This window comes from Stegostoma tigrinum, chromosome 12, assembly GCF_030684315.1.
Source record: "Stegostoma tigrinum isolate sSteTig4 chromosome 12, sSteTig4.hap1, whole genome shotgun sequence".
In the NCBI taxonomy this organism is placed as follows: Eukaryota; Metazoa; Chordata; class Chondrichthyes; order Orectolobiformes; family Stegostomatidae; genus Stegostoma; species Stegostoma tigrinum.
The window spans coordinates 63827766-63842849 of NC_081365.1; the positions used below are offsets into that span (position 1 = coordinate 63827766).

Consider the following 15084-nt stretch of genomic DNA (forward strand, 5'->3'; position numbering starts at 1 on the left):
CTGACATTTCAGGCCTGGACCCTTCTTCAGAAATTCTGAAGGAGGATCTAGGCCTGAAACGTCAGCTTAGAGATTCAGTGGCTTCCTTTATAGAACACTGGATGGAAAAACTGGGAGATGTTGCAAATATTGCACTCTCTGACTCGGAAGTAGTATAAAACGTATGGCCACAGTCACCCTCACAGCCATTGGAAATTCCATCATTACCTTAAACTGAGTAGAGATCAAAATGAAGATCTTCTTAACAAAATGAAGATGCCTCAAACATTGTTCCTCACAAAGGCTGAAGTAGAAGATAACACCATGCATAAATATTTCTCCCTTCTGCTCTTCATCCAGTGACTACGCACAGTGGGACCTTGATCAGACGGGCCGGTGCGCCGAGAAGTGGCAGATAGAGTTTAATTTAGATTAATGTGTGGTGCTACAGGACAGTAGTGGCAGTACAGGATATTGGTTAGACCACTTTTGGAATATTGCATGCAATTCTGGTCTCCATGCTAGAGGAAGGATATCATGAAACTGGAAAGTGTTTCAGGAAAGATTGACAGAAATGTTGCCAGGGTTGGAGGGTTTGAGCTGTAGGGGGAGGCTGCCTCGGCTGGGGCTGTTTTCCTCAGAACATTGGAAGCTGAGGGGTGACCTTATAAGAGGTTTATAAGATCATAAGGTGCACAGAAGAGGTGAGTAACCAAAGTCTTTTCCTCAATGTAGCAGAGTCCAAAACCAGAGGGCATAAGTTTAAGGTGAGAGGGGAAAGATTTAAAAGGGACCGAAGGAGCAACTTTTTCACGCAGAAGGTGGCGCATGTATGGAATGAGCTGCCAGAGGAAATGGTAGAGGCTAGTACAATTAACATTTAAAAGGCATCTGAATTGCACATGAACAGCAAGGGTTTAGAGGGATATGAGCCAGTGCTGGCAAACAAGACAAAATTAAGTTAGCATGGGCAAGTTGGACTGAAGAGTCTGTTTCCACGCTGTGTGACTCTAACCTCTACTTTTGCTTCAAGGTAAAAGGCAGTTTCAGGCCCCACATAGACGAAATGGTCTGTGGTAGCTTTTCACAATTAATAAGATAGTATTTTGCTACAATTGATTCAAATCTAATTAAAATAGTTCATGAAAATAAAGAATATTTTAAAACTATATTTTTGTGTTAACAGGATGTGATCCTGACCCTTCAAGAGAAACTCTCCATCAAATGTATTGAACATTTCTCTCTGATGCTTGAGCAGCGCACTGAAGGAGAAGCAACCAAACTCCTCTTGCTTCATGACCAGGAGACACTTACTCAGGTAATTCCTCTTAATGGTGTAAGTAGAAGTGCTATATTGCGAGGTAGTAATTAACATGAGAAAACCCTGCTCATGGCAACACCCTGACCTCCGAGAAACACTCATCACATGACATCTGACTGGACTGCACAAGTATCCTTAAGAAAGGAAAGAACCTCTGGGATCCATTTCTGTGTAAGCTAAACCCCTAATTTCTGTATCAAACAAAACTAAGGCTCAACAGTTGTGCACAAATCCCTCACAAATTCATGTCACACCTCAGGTCTGCCACCGTTAGAGAAAAAAAGATCTAATTTAAAACAGAAAGAAGAGAATAGCAGTAGGCCATTCAGCCCATCAGGCCCATTCCTCCATTGTGTCCGATGATAAACATCTATATGCTTATTTGTTCCACATCCTTTGAAATCTTTACCAAACAGGAACATCTTCAGTTGTCTCAATCCTCTTATGCCTTCCACTATCATTAATGTTGTTGCATATCCTTTTGTCTCCTGTCTTCCACCTTGTCACAAATCTTCCCTTTTGCTCTTTCCTCCACTGCTCCTTTTCTTGTCCCTTAAACCCTACTGCAAGCTCTAACCTTCCAGATCCGGCAAAATCCACTTAAAACATTAAATCTGTTTCTCTCCCTAGTAATGCTTTCTTACATGCTGAGTATTTCCAGTATTTTCTATTTTTAATAGATTCCTAGCACAGTATTTTGCCTTTGTACCCATTGCTTCAAGAAATACTGTTTAATTTCACTTCCAAATGACCTTTCTGTAATTGTAACATTATGCTCCCTTATCCTAGATTCTGCTACAAGTGGAACTTCTTTCTCTGCATTTACTTCATTAGGACTTTGCTTTTTTAACTACATCAAGTAAATTGACCCTGAATCTTCTATTAATTAGGTTTATACAACCTGTCTTCATGACTTAACCCTTTAATTCATGCCAAACAATCGTTTTAAAGCTTCCTCAGAAACTATTTCATTATAGAGAGCCATAGAGTCAAACAACACAGAAACAAATCCTTCGGTCCAACTAGTCCACACAGATCATGTTCCCAAACCAAACTAGTCTCATTTACCTGCGTTTGGCCCATGTCTGTCCAAACCTTTCCTATTAATGTATTTATTCAGATGTCTTTTAAATATCCTACATAATCGATAAACAAAAGTACTGATCCTGTGGAACACTGCTGGTTGCAGGCCTCCAGACTAAAAAACGACATTCCACCACCACCCTCCGTCTCCTACTGTCAAGCTAATTTGGTATTCAGTTGGTACGCTCACCCAGAATCTCAAGTGTTCCAACTTTACTGATGAGTCTACCGTGCACAGCCTTGTTAAAGGCTTTATTAAAATCCAAGTAAGCAACGCTTACCACTCTGCTCTTCCTCAAAATTAACTCACTCAAATTTGTGAGACATGACTTTCCTCACAGTAAAAATATGCTGCCTATCCGCAATCATTCCTCACCTCACCAAATGCATGTAAGTGCTATTGTTCAGAATCACCTCCAATAACATACTCACCACCGATGTCAGGCCCACATATCTATAGTTCCCAGGATTCTCCTTACAGCCTTTCTCAAAGGCACAATATTGGCCACCTTTCAGTCCTCCAGCACCTCACCCATGGTCATAAATGACCATGCATTTCTGCTAGGGGCCCTACAGTTTCCTTCCTAACTCCCCCAAACATCCTGGGATACACTTGATCAGGTCCCAAGATTTATCCACGTTTATGTTTTCTAAGATTACTTTTAAAAGGTCAAAATCATATTTATTGCCTTTTCACCACGTCTCTCTGTTGATATGAGAATACTGACATAAGAAGATCTGACTGTGCAGCAGTGGCACAGTCATTTCTTGTGAGACTGCAAATTCAAAACAAAACCAATCTTCATCTGTTTAAACTAGGAAGTACATTTCCAGTTGAGTGTGAAGATGTGCCTGGATGGTTCTAGATTATATTAAGTGTCGAAGACCTGTGGGAGCCAGAGATCAAACATACATCCAAGGCTGTATGAGTAAATTGAAATTCTTGGTGGAGAAGAGAACACTTAACAAAAAAAGACACTATTTATAGACAAGAAAGGCTCAAATCAAGTGTCACTCTCAATGCAAGTGGCCTCCACAAGGTGTGGCACTATTTAGAGGAAACAAAGGCCCCAGAGTAATTTGCAAATTCTGGGGCATTACAAAGACAGGATGAAAATTTTAAAAAGGCCATTTAGAAGCCAATGTTGAATGGGAGAAAAAAGGAAATCATTGAGCCCACAGAGAAGGCAGGAAATTATTTAAACATGGTAAATAAACATGGGAAAAAATTGTTCAACTGCAGACAGCAGATCTCATCCAATGGGATAAAGTAATGGGAATTAACAGTAGCACCGCAGACAGTGTAAATAGTCTAGTGAAATCCATTCACGGAATCAGATTTTTCTTGAACAGCTGCAAAGAGTGGAATCAATTCAAGACAATCATAAAGAAAACAGGAATCATTTATTAAAGATAATAAAATGTGAGGCTGGATGAACACAGCAGGCCCAGCAGCATCTCACGAGCACAAAAGCTGACGTTTCGGGCCTAGAGGGGTCTAGGCCCGAAACGTCAGCTTTTGTGCTCCTGAGATGCTGCTGGGCCTGCTGTGTTCATCCAGCCTCACATTTTATTATCTTGGATTCTCCAGCATCTGCAGTTCCCATTATCACTGAATCATTTATTAAACACCAGTTTGTGGTGCAGCCATTAAGAGAATGAGAAATGATTATCAAAGCCATGATAAAGATGGCATCATTTTTTTATTTGAAAATGACAGGAATTATCTATTTTACTTGCAAAAGGTGAAAATCCTTGATTATGACTGCATAAGCACAAGGGATAAAACAGGTTTAGCAGAAAAATAAACCACTTCTTTCCCACAGAAGACATTTCAGACGGGAAGACCAGCGCAGTTTGGAAAGAAATGAAAATGATGAGAGAGTTAATGAGTAGTATACCCCATTTCAGCTTATTGATGAATATTTAACTGAAGTTTTTTAAACCATAACACAGTTTGTTGAGTAAATTTTGAAAGAAGGCTCAGGCGAGAGGCAATCCTGTAATGAAAGCACCGAGGGCAAGTGAAAAACATCCAACCTATGTGTAAATAGCACTGAGTTAGGAGCAGCTATTGGAGCTAGTGCCTTTGTTTAAAATGGTTATGGCTAATTCAGTAACTCCACATTCGTGGCAAATACCAATAATTTTTCAGCCTCATATTTACCAAGAATTTAGCCATCTCTTCCTTAAAAATATGCAAAAAACTTGGCTTCCACTGCCTCTTGAGGAATAGATTTCCAAAACCCACCACCCAGTCAGTATTTTGAATCGTTAACCTGGAGTTCCTGATTCTTCTACATGAGCAAATATTTTCTCCACATGTACCTTGATAAGACCCTCGGGAACTTTACGTCTTCCTCTTCTGAAGTCTGGTGGATATAAGCTGAGCTTTTCCAATCTTTTCTCATAAGGCAACCCACCCATTTCAGGTATTGTTGCAGTAAATCTGCTCAGAAATGCATCCAATACATTTACATCCTTCCTTAAAAAGGAAACCAGTGCCTGTCTACAGTATTCCAGATTTGGGTCCATCAGTGTCTGTATAGGTGAAGCATAAGCTCCTGCATTTGAATTGTATTCCCCTTGCAAAAAACAATGATAACCCATTAGCTTTCTTAATTATTTGCAATTCTATATAATTAACTTATGTCCGTCATACACCATGATACCCTTTGCACCTCATAGCTCTGCAATCGCTCACCATAAAGAAGATGTGGTTCTTTACTCTTCCAGCCAAAAATAAACAACTTCTCATTTGCCTACATTAGGATCCTTTTGCCAGATTTTTGCCTACTTTCCCTTGATCTATCTATCTATCTGTATCCTTCTCATGCCCTCTTCAAACTATTTCTACTATCTTTGTGTATTCAAATTTAGCAACTCTATCTTTGGCTCTTTCATGCAAGTCCATTATATAAATTGCAAACAGTGCAGGTCCTGGGACTGCTCCCTGCAGCACACTACCTCTTGCCAACCAGAAATTTACCAGAGATAGCAGGAACTGCAGATGCTGGAGTCAGCGTCAATATGGTGTGGAGCTGGAGGAAAACAGCAGATCAGGCAGCATCAGAGGAGCAGGAGAGTCGGCATTTCGGGTCAGGACCCTTCATTAGGGCTGATTAACCCTTTGATGTTTACTTTCAGTTTAGTGTTATCTTTTCAGTTTTTCATCCTTGCCAATATATTACTCACTACACAATGAGATTTTATTTTCAGCAATTACCTCTGATGTGGCACTTTGTCAAAAGCCTTTTGGAAATCTAAGTACCGTATATTCACAGTGCATGTTAATTCTACAAAGAACTCTGAGAACTTGATTAAACATGATATTGTTTTCTCAAAATCATGTTGACTCTGCCTGATTACCTTGAGCTTTTCGAAAGATTCTGGGACATATGTTTAATAATACTCTTTCCCAAAACAGATTTTAAGTTATCTGGACTGCAGTTTCCTGCGCTGTCTCCTTCCTCTTCAATAAAAGAGTTACATGAGCTAACTTCAGTGGTGCCTTCCTAAATGAAGGAATTCAGAAAAATTAAAATCAACACCTCAACTAGTTTATGAGCCAATTCTTTTTAAATTGTAGAATGAAGTTAACAGGAGCCAGGGACTTGTCAGCTCCAGCAGTTTTCTCAGTACCACTTTCCTGGTGATTGTAATTTTCTCTAGTACCTCCGTCCCTTCTGTTCCTAGATTTACTGTTATTTCAGAGCTGTTGCTTGTTTCCCCATAATGAAGACCAATACAAAATATCAGTTAGCTTTTCTGCCACCTTCTTATTTCAACTCTTATTCTTAACTATTTTCTATTAACTTCTTGTAACCCTAACCAACTTTCTACAGCTTGCTTTGTTAGTTTTTTTCTTTATAAAATATCTATAGAAACCCTTATTTGTTACCATAATTCTAGCTACTTTCTCTTTTACTCTAGGTCTCCCTCCTTTTTCACAATTCCTTGTTTTTTTTTAATATTCCATTGCATCTTCTGATCGGTCACACATTCTTGTATAGTTATATGCATTTTCCTCAAATTTGATGCTACCTTCAACTTTTTTTTGTAAGTTAACCACAGATATTGGACCTCTCTTTGATTGTATTATTTTCTCATTGGAATCAATCTATTCTATGCAATCTGAGATATTCTTTACATGTTTGCTATGCATTGGTTTTGAAGTCCCTTTTAACCCAAGGTTTGCCAGTTCTGCTTTTGTGCCCTCACAAATGCCCTTGTGTAAAATACTAGTCTTGGATTCATGCTTTTTGCCCTCAAACTGAATGGAAAATTCAATCTTTTATTAGTTATTACAAGCTAGGGTGCCTTCACTATCATTAATCCAATCTAGTTACACAATCATGGATCTAGTAAAACTTGCTCTCTGGTTGGCTCCAGAATGTGTTATTCTAGAAAACTTTCCCACAAACATCTATGACCTTCTCATCTAGGCTACCTGTATCTACCTGTGGTTTTTCCGATGTATTTTTAAATTGAAACTCCCCCATGATTATTGATGTGCATTTCTTACAAACTCCCGTTATGTTTTCCTTAATGATCCATCTTATCAAATGTTTACACTTGAAGGCCTGTACACTATTCGGCCAAGTAATTTCTTGTCTTTTATCTTTTCTCATCTATGTGCAGACTAGTTCAACATCCTGGTACTCAAGTACTTAGCACTGCTGCCTCACAGTCCCAGGGACCTGGGTTTAATTCCAGTCTTGGGTGACTGTCTTTTTGTCTGCATGGGTTTCTTCCTAAAGTCCAAAGATGTGCAGGTTAAACGTGGGGTTACGGGGATCGTGTGAGGGGTTGGGTCCGGATGCTGTTCTGAGGGTCAGTGCAGACTCGACGGCCCAAATGGCCTCTGGAAGATTCTACGTTTCTATTATCTTTTCCTAGCTTCCTGTACTTCCCAAATGTCACATACCCTTCAGTGTTCTAGAATAATACAAATAGTCAGCAGTCAGCCAGAGGCAGTTACTTTATTTTGGAGTTCTAATGACTTCACAAACCAGAGATTTATGGTATTACCAGAATCAAGGCACTTCTGTTCGATATATTCAAAACTTTATTCTATGTCATTCAGCATATGCCTTTGTAATCACTATCAGATGCTGCTTCTTTATTTCTGTTTCTATTACCAGTTCATGCGTTTTGATGCGAATGTGACCTGTATTCAGATGCAGAGCCTTAAGCTTTGTCCCTTTATTATCATTGTAATCTCTAGTCTTATCTTAATTACTCTTCAATGCGGTTCTCTTTCCCTTCTTGTTACAGTATCTTTAACATTTCTCATAATAATATCTTCTCCCTTGTCAGTCTCTTCTTTTTGATTTGCCATATCTTTCCAAATTTGATCCCTGTCCCCACTATTTAGATCAATAAACGTTGACTGTAGGGGAAAATAGTTTGCTGAGAGGTATTGTATGAGAGTGTGATACTGAAATAATTAATGCTGTGGAATGCATTAAGCTTTGCTCAATGTGACAATGTCATTTGGACTAAAGGGGTGGGAAACAGCTTTGGAGTTCAAAGATGTTGGATCTATCCCTCATTTTCTTAGCAACAATGTCTGGCAAGGTAATGTAACCTAGTTGCTATCATTCAATAAACAACAGCCTTGTTTTGGACCAGAGCTTTTTTTCATTAAGTTACCAAGTTTCTTTTTATTTCCTTTACTTCATAAGACAAAGCAAGCCCTCTTGATCCCTACAGGAAAAGAGAATGGTGGCAGCAAACCAATCGGATGGATCTTACACCACAATGAGCTGTGGTGAGGATCTGTTGCACAACAAATTTTCATCATGTGTTCTGTGGACCTTTTTCGATTTAGTACATTGTATTTGCTGCTGGATGTGGTCTCCTAATCATGAGGGATACCCAATACAGATTACCTGCCTGATCACCCACAAGAATGCAGCTGAGTGCCTAATCACTTGTCAGTTGAATTCTCCACATTGCTTCCACTCTGATCTTCATTCTACTGGTCTGCTGCAGTACTCCAATGAAGCTCCTTCACTCTTGAGGGTCAGTCTTCTTTAGACTGGCTGTTTTACAGTCTTCTGGATTCAACAGCTTTAGGTTATAACATTTTTGTTTCCATTTTGATTCTCTTCCCCGTGTTTACCTTTTATGATGTTTGTTTTGTTTTTGGATGAGAACAATTCAGAATCTTATGATTCACACATCCTCTAGATACTACTTTTGTTTATTTACTTGTCCTGTTGCCACTCAGTTTAGCCTTGCACCATGAAGACTTTGTGATTTAATCTCTTCCACCCTAAACCATGTCACCAACGTTCATCCTTGTTCTCCTTTCTCATCATCTACCTCTTCACATCTGCAAAGCGTAATATATTTATGACTTTGGGCAGCACTGCTGAAAATTCACAGACCTGAAATTCTCATGTTATTTCTCCAGCCACAGCTATGGCCAGTCATGCTGAGTATTTCCAGCATTTTCTTTCTAAATTCTGTAGATCTTGACAAGCATTTATATTAGTATTCCTGGTTTATTCTTTACTTTGTAAATGCATATTGTACAAACTTAGCCTGTAAAGGCTGTGATTATTTAGTATAATTTACGCAAATATAGGGCAGAGCAAAACAAAATTTAGAGTTCATGTAGACTGGCTCAGTGAAGACACAAAGGACTGTAGCTGCTGGAAGCCGGAGTTAAAAAAGATGGAGCTGGAAACACACAGAGGTCAGACAGCATTCGAGGAGCAGGAAAGTCCAACACTGGCTCAGTGATGGACTTGAAGACAAACCTAGAAGATAAACCCCTTCATATCTTTGACAGCAAGGCATACTCATGATTTTTAAAAAATGAAAATGTGCTTAGAGGCTTTCGCTGGAATAATATATTGAATATATGTTGAATGGCAGTGCCTTAAATCTGATGTCATTGTAAATCTTTAGTCTATGAAATCATTAGAACTCCAAGATATAGCAAATGTTTCTGGCCAACTGCCACCTATATGAGGTAGATGATGAGAAAGGAGAACAAGGATGAACGTTGGTGACATGGTTTAGGGTGGAAGAGATTAAATCACAAAGTCTTCATGGTGCAAGGTTAAACTGAGTGGCAATAGGACAAGTAAATAAACAAAAGTAGTATCTAGAGAATGTGTGAATCATAAGATTCTGAATTGTTCTCATCCAAAAACAAAACAAACATCATAAAAGGTAAACACGGGGAAGAGAATCAAAATGGAAACAAAAACGTTATAACCTAAAGCTGTTGAATCCAGAAGACTGTAAAACAGCCAGTCTAAAGAAGACTGACCCTCAAGAGTGAAGGAGCTTCATTGGAGTACTGCAGCAGACCAGTAGAATGAAGATCAGAGTGGAAGCAATGTGGAGAATTCAACTGACAAGTGATTAGGCACTCAGCTGCATTCTTGTGGGTGATCAGGCAGGCAATCTGTATTGGGTATCCCTCATGATTAGGAGACCACATCCAGCAGCAAATACAATGTACTAAATCGAAAAAGGTATCGAGAAATTACTGTTTCATTGGAAATGAGAATCTGGGACCTCAGCTGATAAGAAGGAAAGAGTTAAAAAAGCAAATATTGTACCTCTGGCATTTACATTGAAAAGTGCTCGGAGAAAGATGGAGCCTGTTGAGATAATAATGAAGTGGAATAGGCAATCCAGTGGAGGATTGGTCCTTTTGGAATGCTGGAAGGGGGGATGGAAAGATGTGTTTGATGGCAGCATCATTGCTGAAAATGGCAAAAGCGGCAAAAATGACCCATTGAGTATTGGTGGAGTGGATGGTACGACAAATGGAACCCTTTTACAGTTCTGGGCAGAAAGGGTGAAAGCAGAAGAGCATGAAGTGAAGGGATGGGCCTGTCACCTGATTGGTGACATGGGTAGAGTCTGCAGCTGCAGGGAAAAGGACTTCACAAAAAGTAGCGTACAAGATGGCATAATGCGAACAAAGTAATTTAGAGAATGGAACTGAGTCCTTGCAGGAAGCAGGGTGTGAATAAGTAGCATCATGTCACTGTGTGTGTCTCTGGACTTACAATTAATATTGTTTTACATCTTGTACCCAGAAATGGAGGCAGAGAAGTCAAGGAAAGGAAGGGAAGAGTCAAAAGCCAACAGTTAAGGCATGTTAACTCTGCTGCAAGACCAGCTGAGAATTACCAGCATTTTCTGCCTTTATGTAAATTTTATGGAATCCAGAGTATTTTTCTTTTGACCTATACAATACAGATTGGACAATTCTAAAAGTAATATTTTCAAACAGACATTTCAAAAAGTCCATTCAAAGTTGCAATGGAGCATCTCAGTATTGTGGTCTTAAACTGCATTCAAACTTCTCCTGTACCAACTTTCTGTTTTTTTTAAATTATCCTGTGCTAGAACTTATTAGATCTCCAATGACCTCTGCTCTGGAGGAAATTATTGCCTGAAGCACAAATTTCTTTAATGTGGGATATCAAACATATCATAAAACTTTCTACCAACAGCACAAAAGTTCTATCCAAGACTCAACTGATCAATTATTTATTCCGACCAAACTCTCAAGATATTTGTAAAGAATTACTCAACATGCAAAAAGACGAACTTGGCATGCGATATGAACATTACTTAAAATGTAGTGATACAACATAGATATGAAATTCCAGCAGGAACTCCTATTTTGCTCCGAAGTGACAGTGCATCTGTCTCTTGCAACATGAATCAAGTCACATCAGTTTGAGAAGCTGAACTTTGAAGGTGCAGCACTGATTAAAATCAAATTCTTATGCTCAACACAGTAACTGAGCCATTAAGTTATTGGGCATTGTTCTCCCTATTCCCTTTAACAATTTCATATTATGGTAGTACTTGCAATCTCTGTCCAGTTGCCCTGCATCTGATATTACTTTGTTTTAGGTGACACAGAGACCGGGCTCCCACAAGATGAAGTGTCTTTTCCGAATCAGCTTTGTCCCAAAGGATCCTATTGATTTATTGCGGAGAGATGCAGTTGCTTTTGAGTATTTGTATGTCCAGGTAGGCGTGTCCTTCCTCAGATATTAGTTGATCTGTCACATTATGCTTTTGATACATGATTTAATTCTAACAATCTTGCATTTATGTAATAAACACAGAAGAGGCCTGCAGAAACACAGAAGATCTGGCAGCATCTGTGGAGAGAAAAACAATGTTAACATTTGAATCTGGTATGACTCTTTTTCAGACGAGTCATACATGGCTTGGAACTTTAACTCTGTTCCTCTCTCCACAGATTTTGCTAGACCTGCCGAGTATCTCCAGCATTCTCTGTGTTTGTTTCAGATTGTGGAATCATCTCCCACGTTATGTGCTCAGTTAAATGAGGAAATTAACACTTGCATTAAAGTCATTAATGTTGTCATTAACGTATGAAATGCTCATTTGCTCAAGTCATCAACTGTAATTTCTTGGCTAATATATCCTGTATGAAAGCAAAACAGTCAGCAGTAATGAAATGGAAAAAAAACTTTGGTCATCAAATGCGGACAGGATTGAAGAATAATTATAACTTGTATTTGTACTGCACATTTAAATGTAGGAAAACATCTTAAACTGCCTCAGAGGTGTCTAATAAAGCTAATATTACAGGTTCTGATCATCCTTAAAAGTGACATTTGTAACAGATCAGTTTGGAATGAAAATAGTCACTTATAATGAGCAACGGCTCACATATAAAGTGCCTTAAATAATGAGCATTTGGAAGGGAAGAAGTTAATATGCCCATTATGACAGCATTTACTCTCCATTCCCATTCCTGGATCTGCTAATAATAAAACTATTTTATAGAATTTAGACCTGCTACTTTCATCATAAGAGAGTCTGGAAGAAAGGCCGGGACTTGCGACCTCTAATTCCAATGACTAACCTCAATACAGTGCCTTCTCAAAGTGGAAATATTAATAAGTTCACAAATTTATGTAACTACTTGTGTAATCGAGTTTTGTCCTATCATTTATGAATTGTTGAATGGAGAGCTTTCAGGCTCTGCATCAGATCCCCACAAATAGGTGGATAATACTTTACAGAAATCTTCTTGGAGACACATGTAACAAAGAAATCCACACGTCTGTTCGAAAGATTACTTTTCTGAAGGCACAGCTTAGATATTCTTTGCTCTTTGTCTTCAACTCTAGCTTGCTGCTGTAATGGAGCTAAAGCAATAAATGGAAGGTCAACCTGTGATGAACATTGTAAATCCACAAACCACAATATCGATGACCCTCTCCCTGAGTAAATCTTGAATGTATTTATTGTGGGTTACCCTGATACATGCATTCTTGTTTGTAATTTGTGTATATATCTGAGCAAAAGTAGAATTGGGTTCGGTACTCCTCACAGTCTGACACCTCTATTTAACATCTCTCATAGATGCCAGAAGGGGAATGACCCACCCTCCTGCGCTCCTCGTAGAAGAGAATGCGAAAGCCTTGTGACCTTCTAAATGAAAAAAATCTCAGTCTCAAAGAGGAGACCCTTTAAATAAAACTCTCCTCCCCCCCCCCCCCCCCCCCCCCAGGGAACCCATTTCCCTGATGAGGGGAAACATCCTCTCAGCATTTACACCTTCGAATCCTTCAGAAGCTTGCGTTTCAATATGTTCACCTTTCATTAACCTAAACTCATTTGAGTACCAGTCCAGCCTACTCAAATTTCTTTGTCAAAAGAACCCTTCCATCCTCAGAATCAATTTAGTAAACATTCTGTGAACTGCATATATAAAAATTTCCTGCACATAAAGATGGAACACTGTCCACCGGATGAGGTGGCAGTTACCAATATCACAGATGCACACAAAACTTCTCTCCGACCTGCTCAAGACTCCGCACCAAAGCGACACACACAAAATAAAATTGGCACATTTCTATACAATTACAATTTGTACTGTTTATCAATTGCATACTAACACTGGTCTTTAAAGAAATAAGGAAACAGAAAAAATATGAAATAATTGCTGATAACATTCAAAATTAAAAAGCTACAGTGACATTTAGTTTTGGATACTAGTATATCGCAAGGGATGGGTTTCACAGGCCATTACGTATCTCAATTTCAAAGGTATGTCTGGTTGGTGAATTTAATCCCTTTCTTGTCTCTCTGTCAGAGTTGCAATGATGTGGTGCAGGAACGATTTGGACCTGAGCTGAAGTATGACGTGGCTCTCCGACTTGCTGCATTACAGATGTATATTTTAACTATCAGTACTAAACAATCACAGAAAGTCTCTCTGAAGTACATTGAGTAAGTAATGAAAAGGCTGTTGATAATTTGTGACATTTGGTGTATTGGCAAAGGAATGAATGAATATCCGTCAATGGGCTTGATGAATTGCTGACTGCAATAACGTTCCATGGTTAAATTGGAATACTGCTTTGCTGATACATGAGACCCCAGTTAATAGCTTTGTCTCATAATCCATGTCCTGCTACATGCTTAACTCTGTAGTTATATTCTGTCTATTGACTGTTTATAGCACCAAATGGAAGTTTATATTCATTTCTCTCAGAACAAACTGTTAAGCATTGTAAACAAAACCAAGGTCTCTAGAGGTACCATGATCAAATTAGTTCACGTTCTTGCCACAGGAATTCTCTCTCACTTTACTTCAAAGCAGTTAATATCCTGAAAATACCCTAAAGCAGTATTATTAATAAATGTACAGTTCTAACCATTTTCACCTGACTGCTTCGCTGGAATTGAATGCCCTTCCACATGGTGGCTTCAGTGGTAGCGGATATTTAATTTGGTGGAAAGCTGATGGATGTGGTAGCTGCCAGATTGTTGCCTGTCCCCTGATTAACTCCAGAGCAGGGTGGCTCACATAATTTGCTGCTGCCCCACCCTCAGTCGATGCCTATTTAAGAGTCTCATGCTGCTGCCGCCTTTGATATTCACCCCGAGGCTGTGGTGGACTTCCCTGTGGGAAGTCCATAAAGCAGACTCTGTTCTGGTTGCATGTAGGCTCCTAGGTTTGGGGGTCAGGCTCATTCAAAGGCACATGTTAAGAGACCTGACTTCATGAAGGGGATACCTGCTGAGCGTTATCTCCTATGGCCTTACTGCTCACTCTACCTACCAAACCCCATCCTGTGCCACCCAAATCTGCAACCAGCCTCCCACCATCATTCATCCCATGCCTGAGTCCTTGCCAGTCCTGGACCTTAGTGGGTTTAACATATACCATCTGCCACCTCTCAGGTGATACTGCCAAGCAATGAAGAGGTGCCAACCTCTGGCTGACAGGCAACTCTCAGCTGGTAGGACAATGCTCCTGGGATCTTGAACCCAAGGAAGGTCTCTTACTGCCCAGGCCTTCCTAAAAAGAGATGACACCCAGTGCTTATCAGCGCTCCTGCCCTTTCACCTCCAATAAGTTAGGGCCCTGAATGACATGGGCTATAGCGAGTAACCTGGCAGAACTTCGCAAAAATTCCAGCATGGCCTTTCTCAATGTCCAGAGCAACTGGCTGTACTTTCGAACTAAGTTCTGCATATTGAGGTGAGATTCTCACAAGTCAGCGGTGAGATACATATTAACAGCAATTATTGCTTGACATTGTCTTCAAGTGCACATGTTGTCACATTAATATGCAGCTTTCTAACCGACTGCACATCACAAGGAAGCTGGATACTAAATATTTCCCACATGAAAATCAGAGTGGGTACCTGGGCACGCAACTGGC

General features: G+C 39.5%; 1 protein-coding gene across 8 annotated transcripts in view; it reads left to right on the forward strand.

The window, feature by feature from the left end:
• The window catches only part of frmpd4 (FERM and PDZ domain containing 4), a 586853-nt gene that overhangs the window by 551181 nt on the left and 20588 nt on the right, over nt 1-15084 (forward strand). For 7 of the 8 annotated variants that reach the window (XM_048541183.2, XM_048541176.2, XM_048541178.2 and 4 more), the window contains 3 exons: nt 1166-1297; nt 11282-11401; nt 13506-13642. In XM_048541183.2, the coding sequence (XP_048397140.1) occupies nt 1166-1297; nt 11282-11401; nt 13506-13642 (389 nt within the window). The remainder of the gene's footprint in view (nt 1-1165; nt 1298-11281; nt 11402-13505; nt 13643-15084) is intronic. The other variant, XM_048541177.2, reaches the window with a different exon arrangement.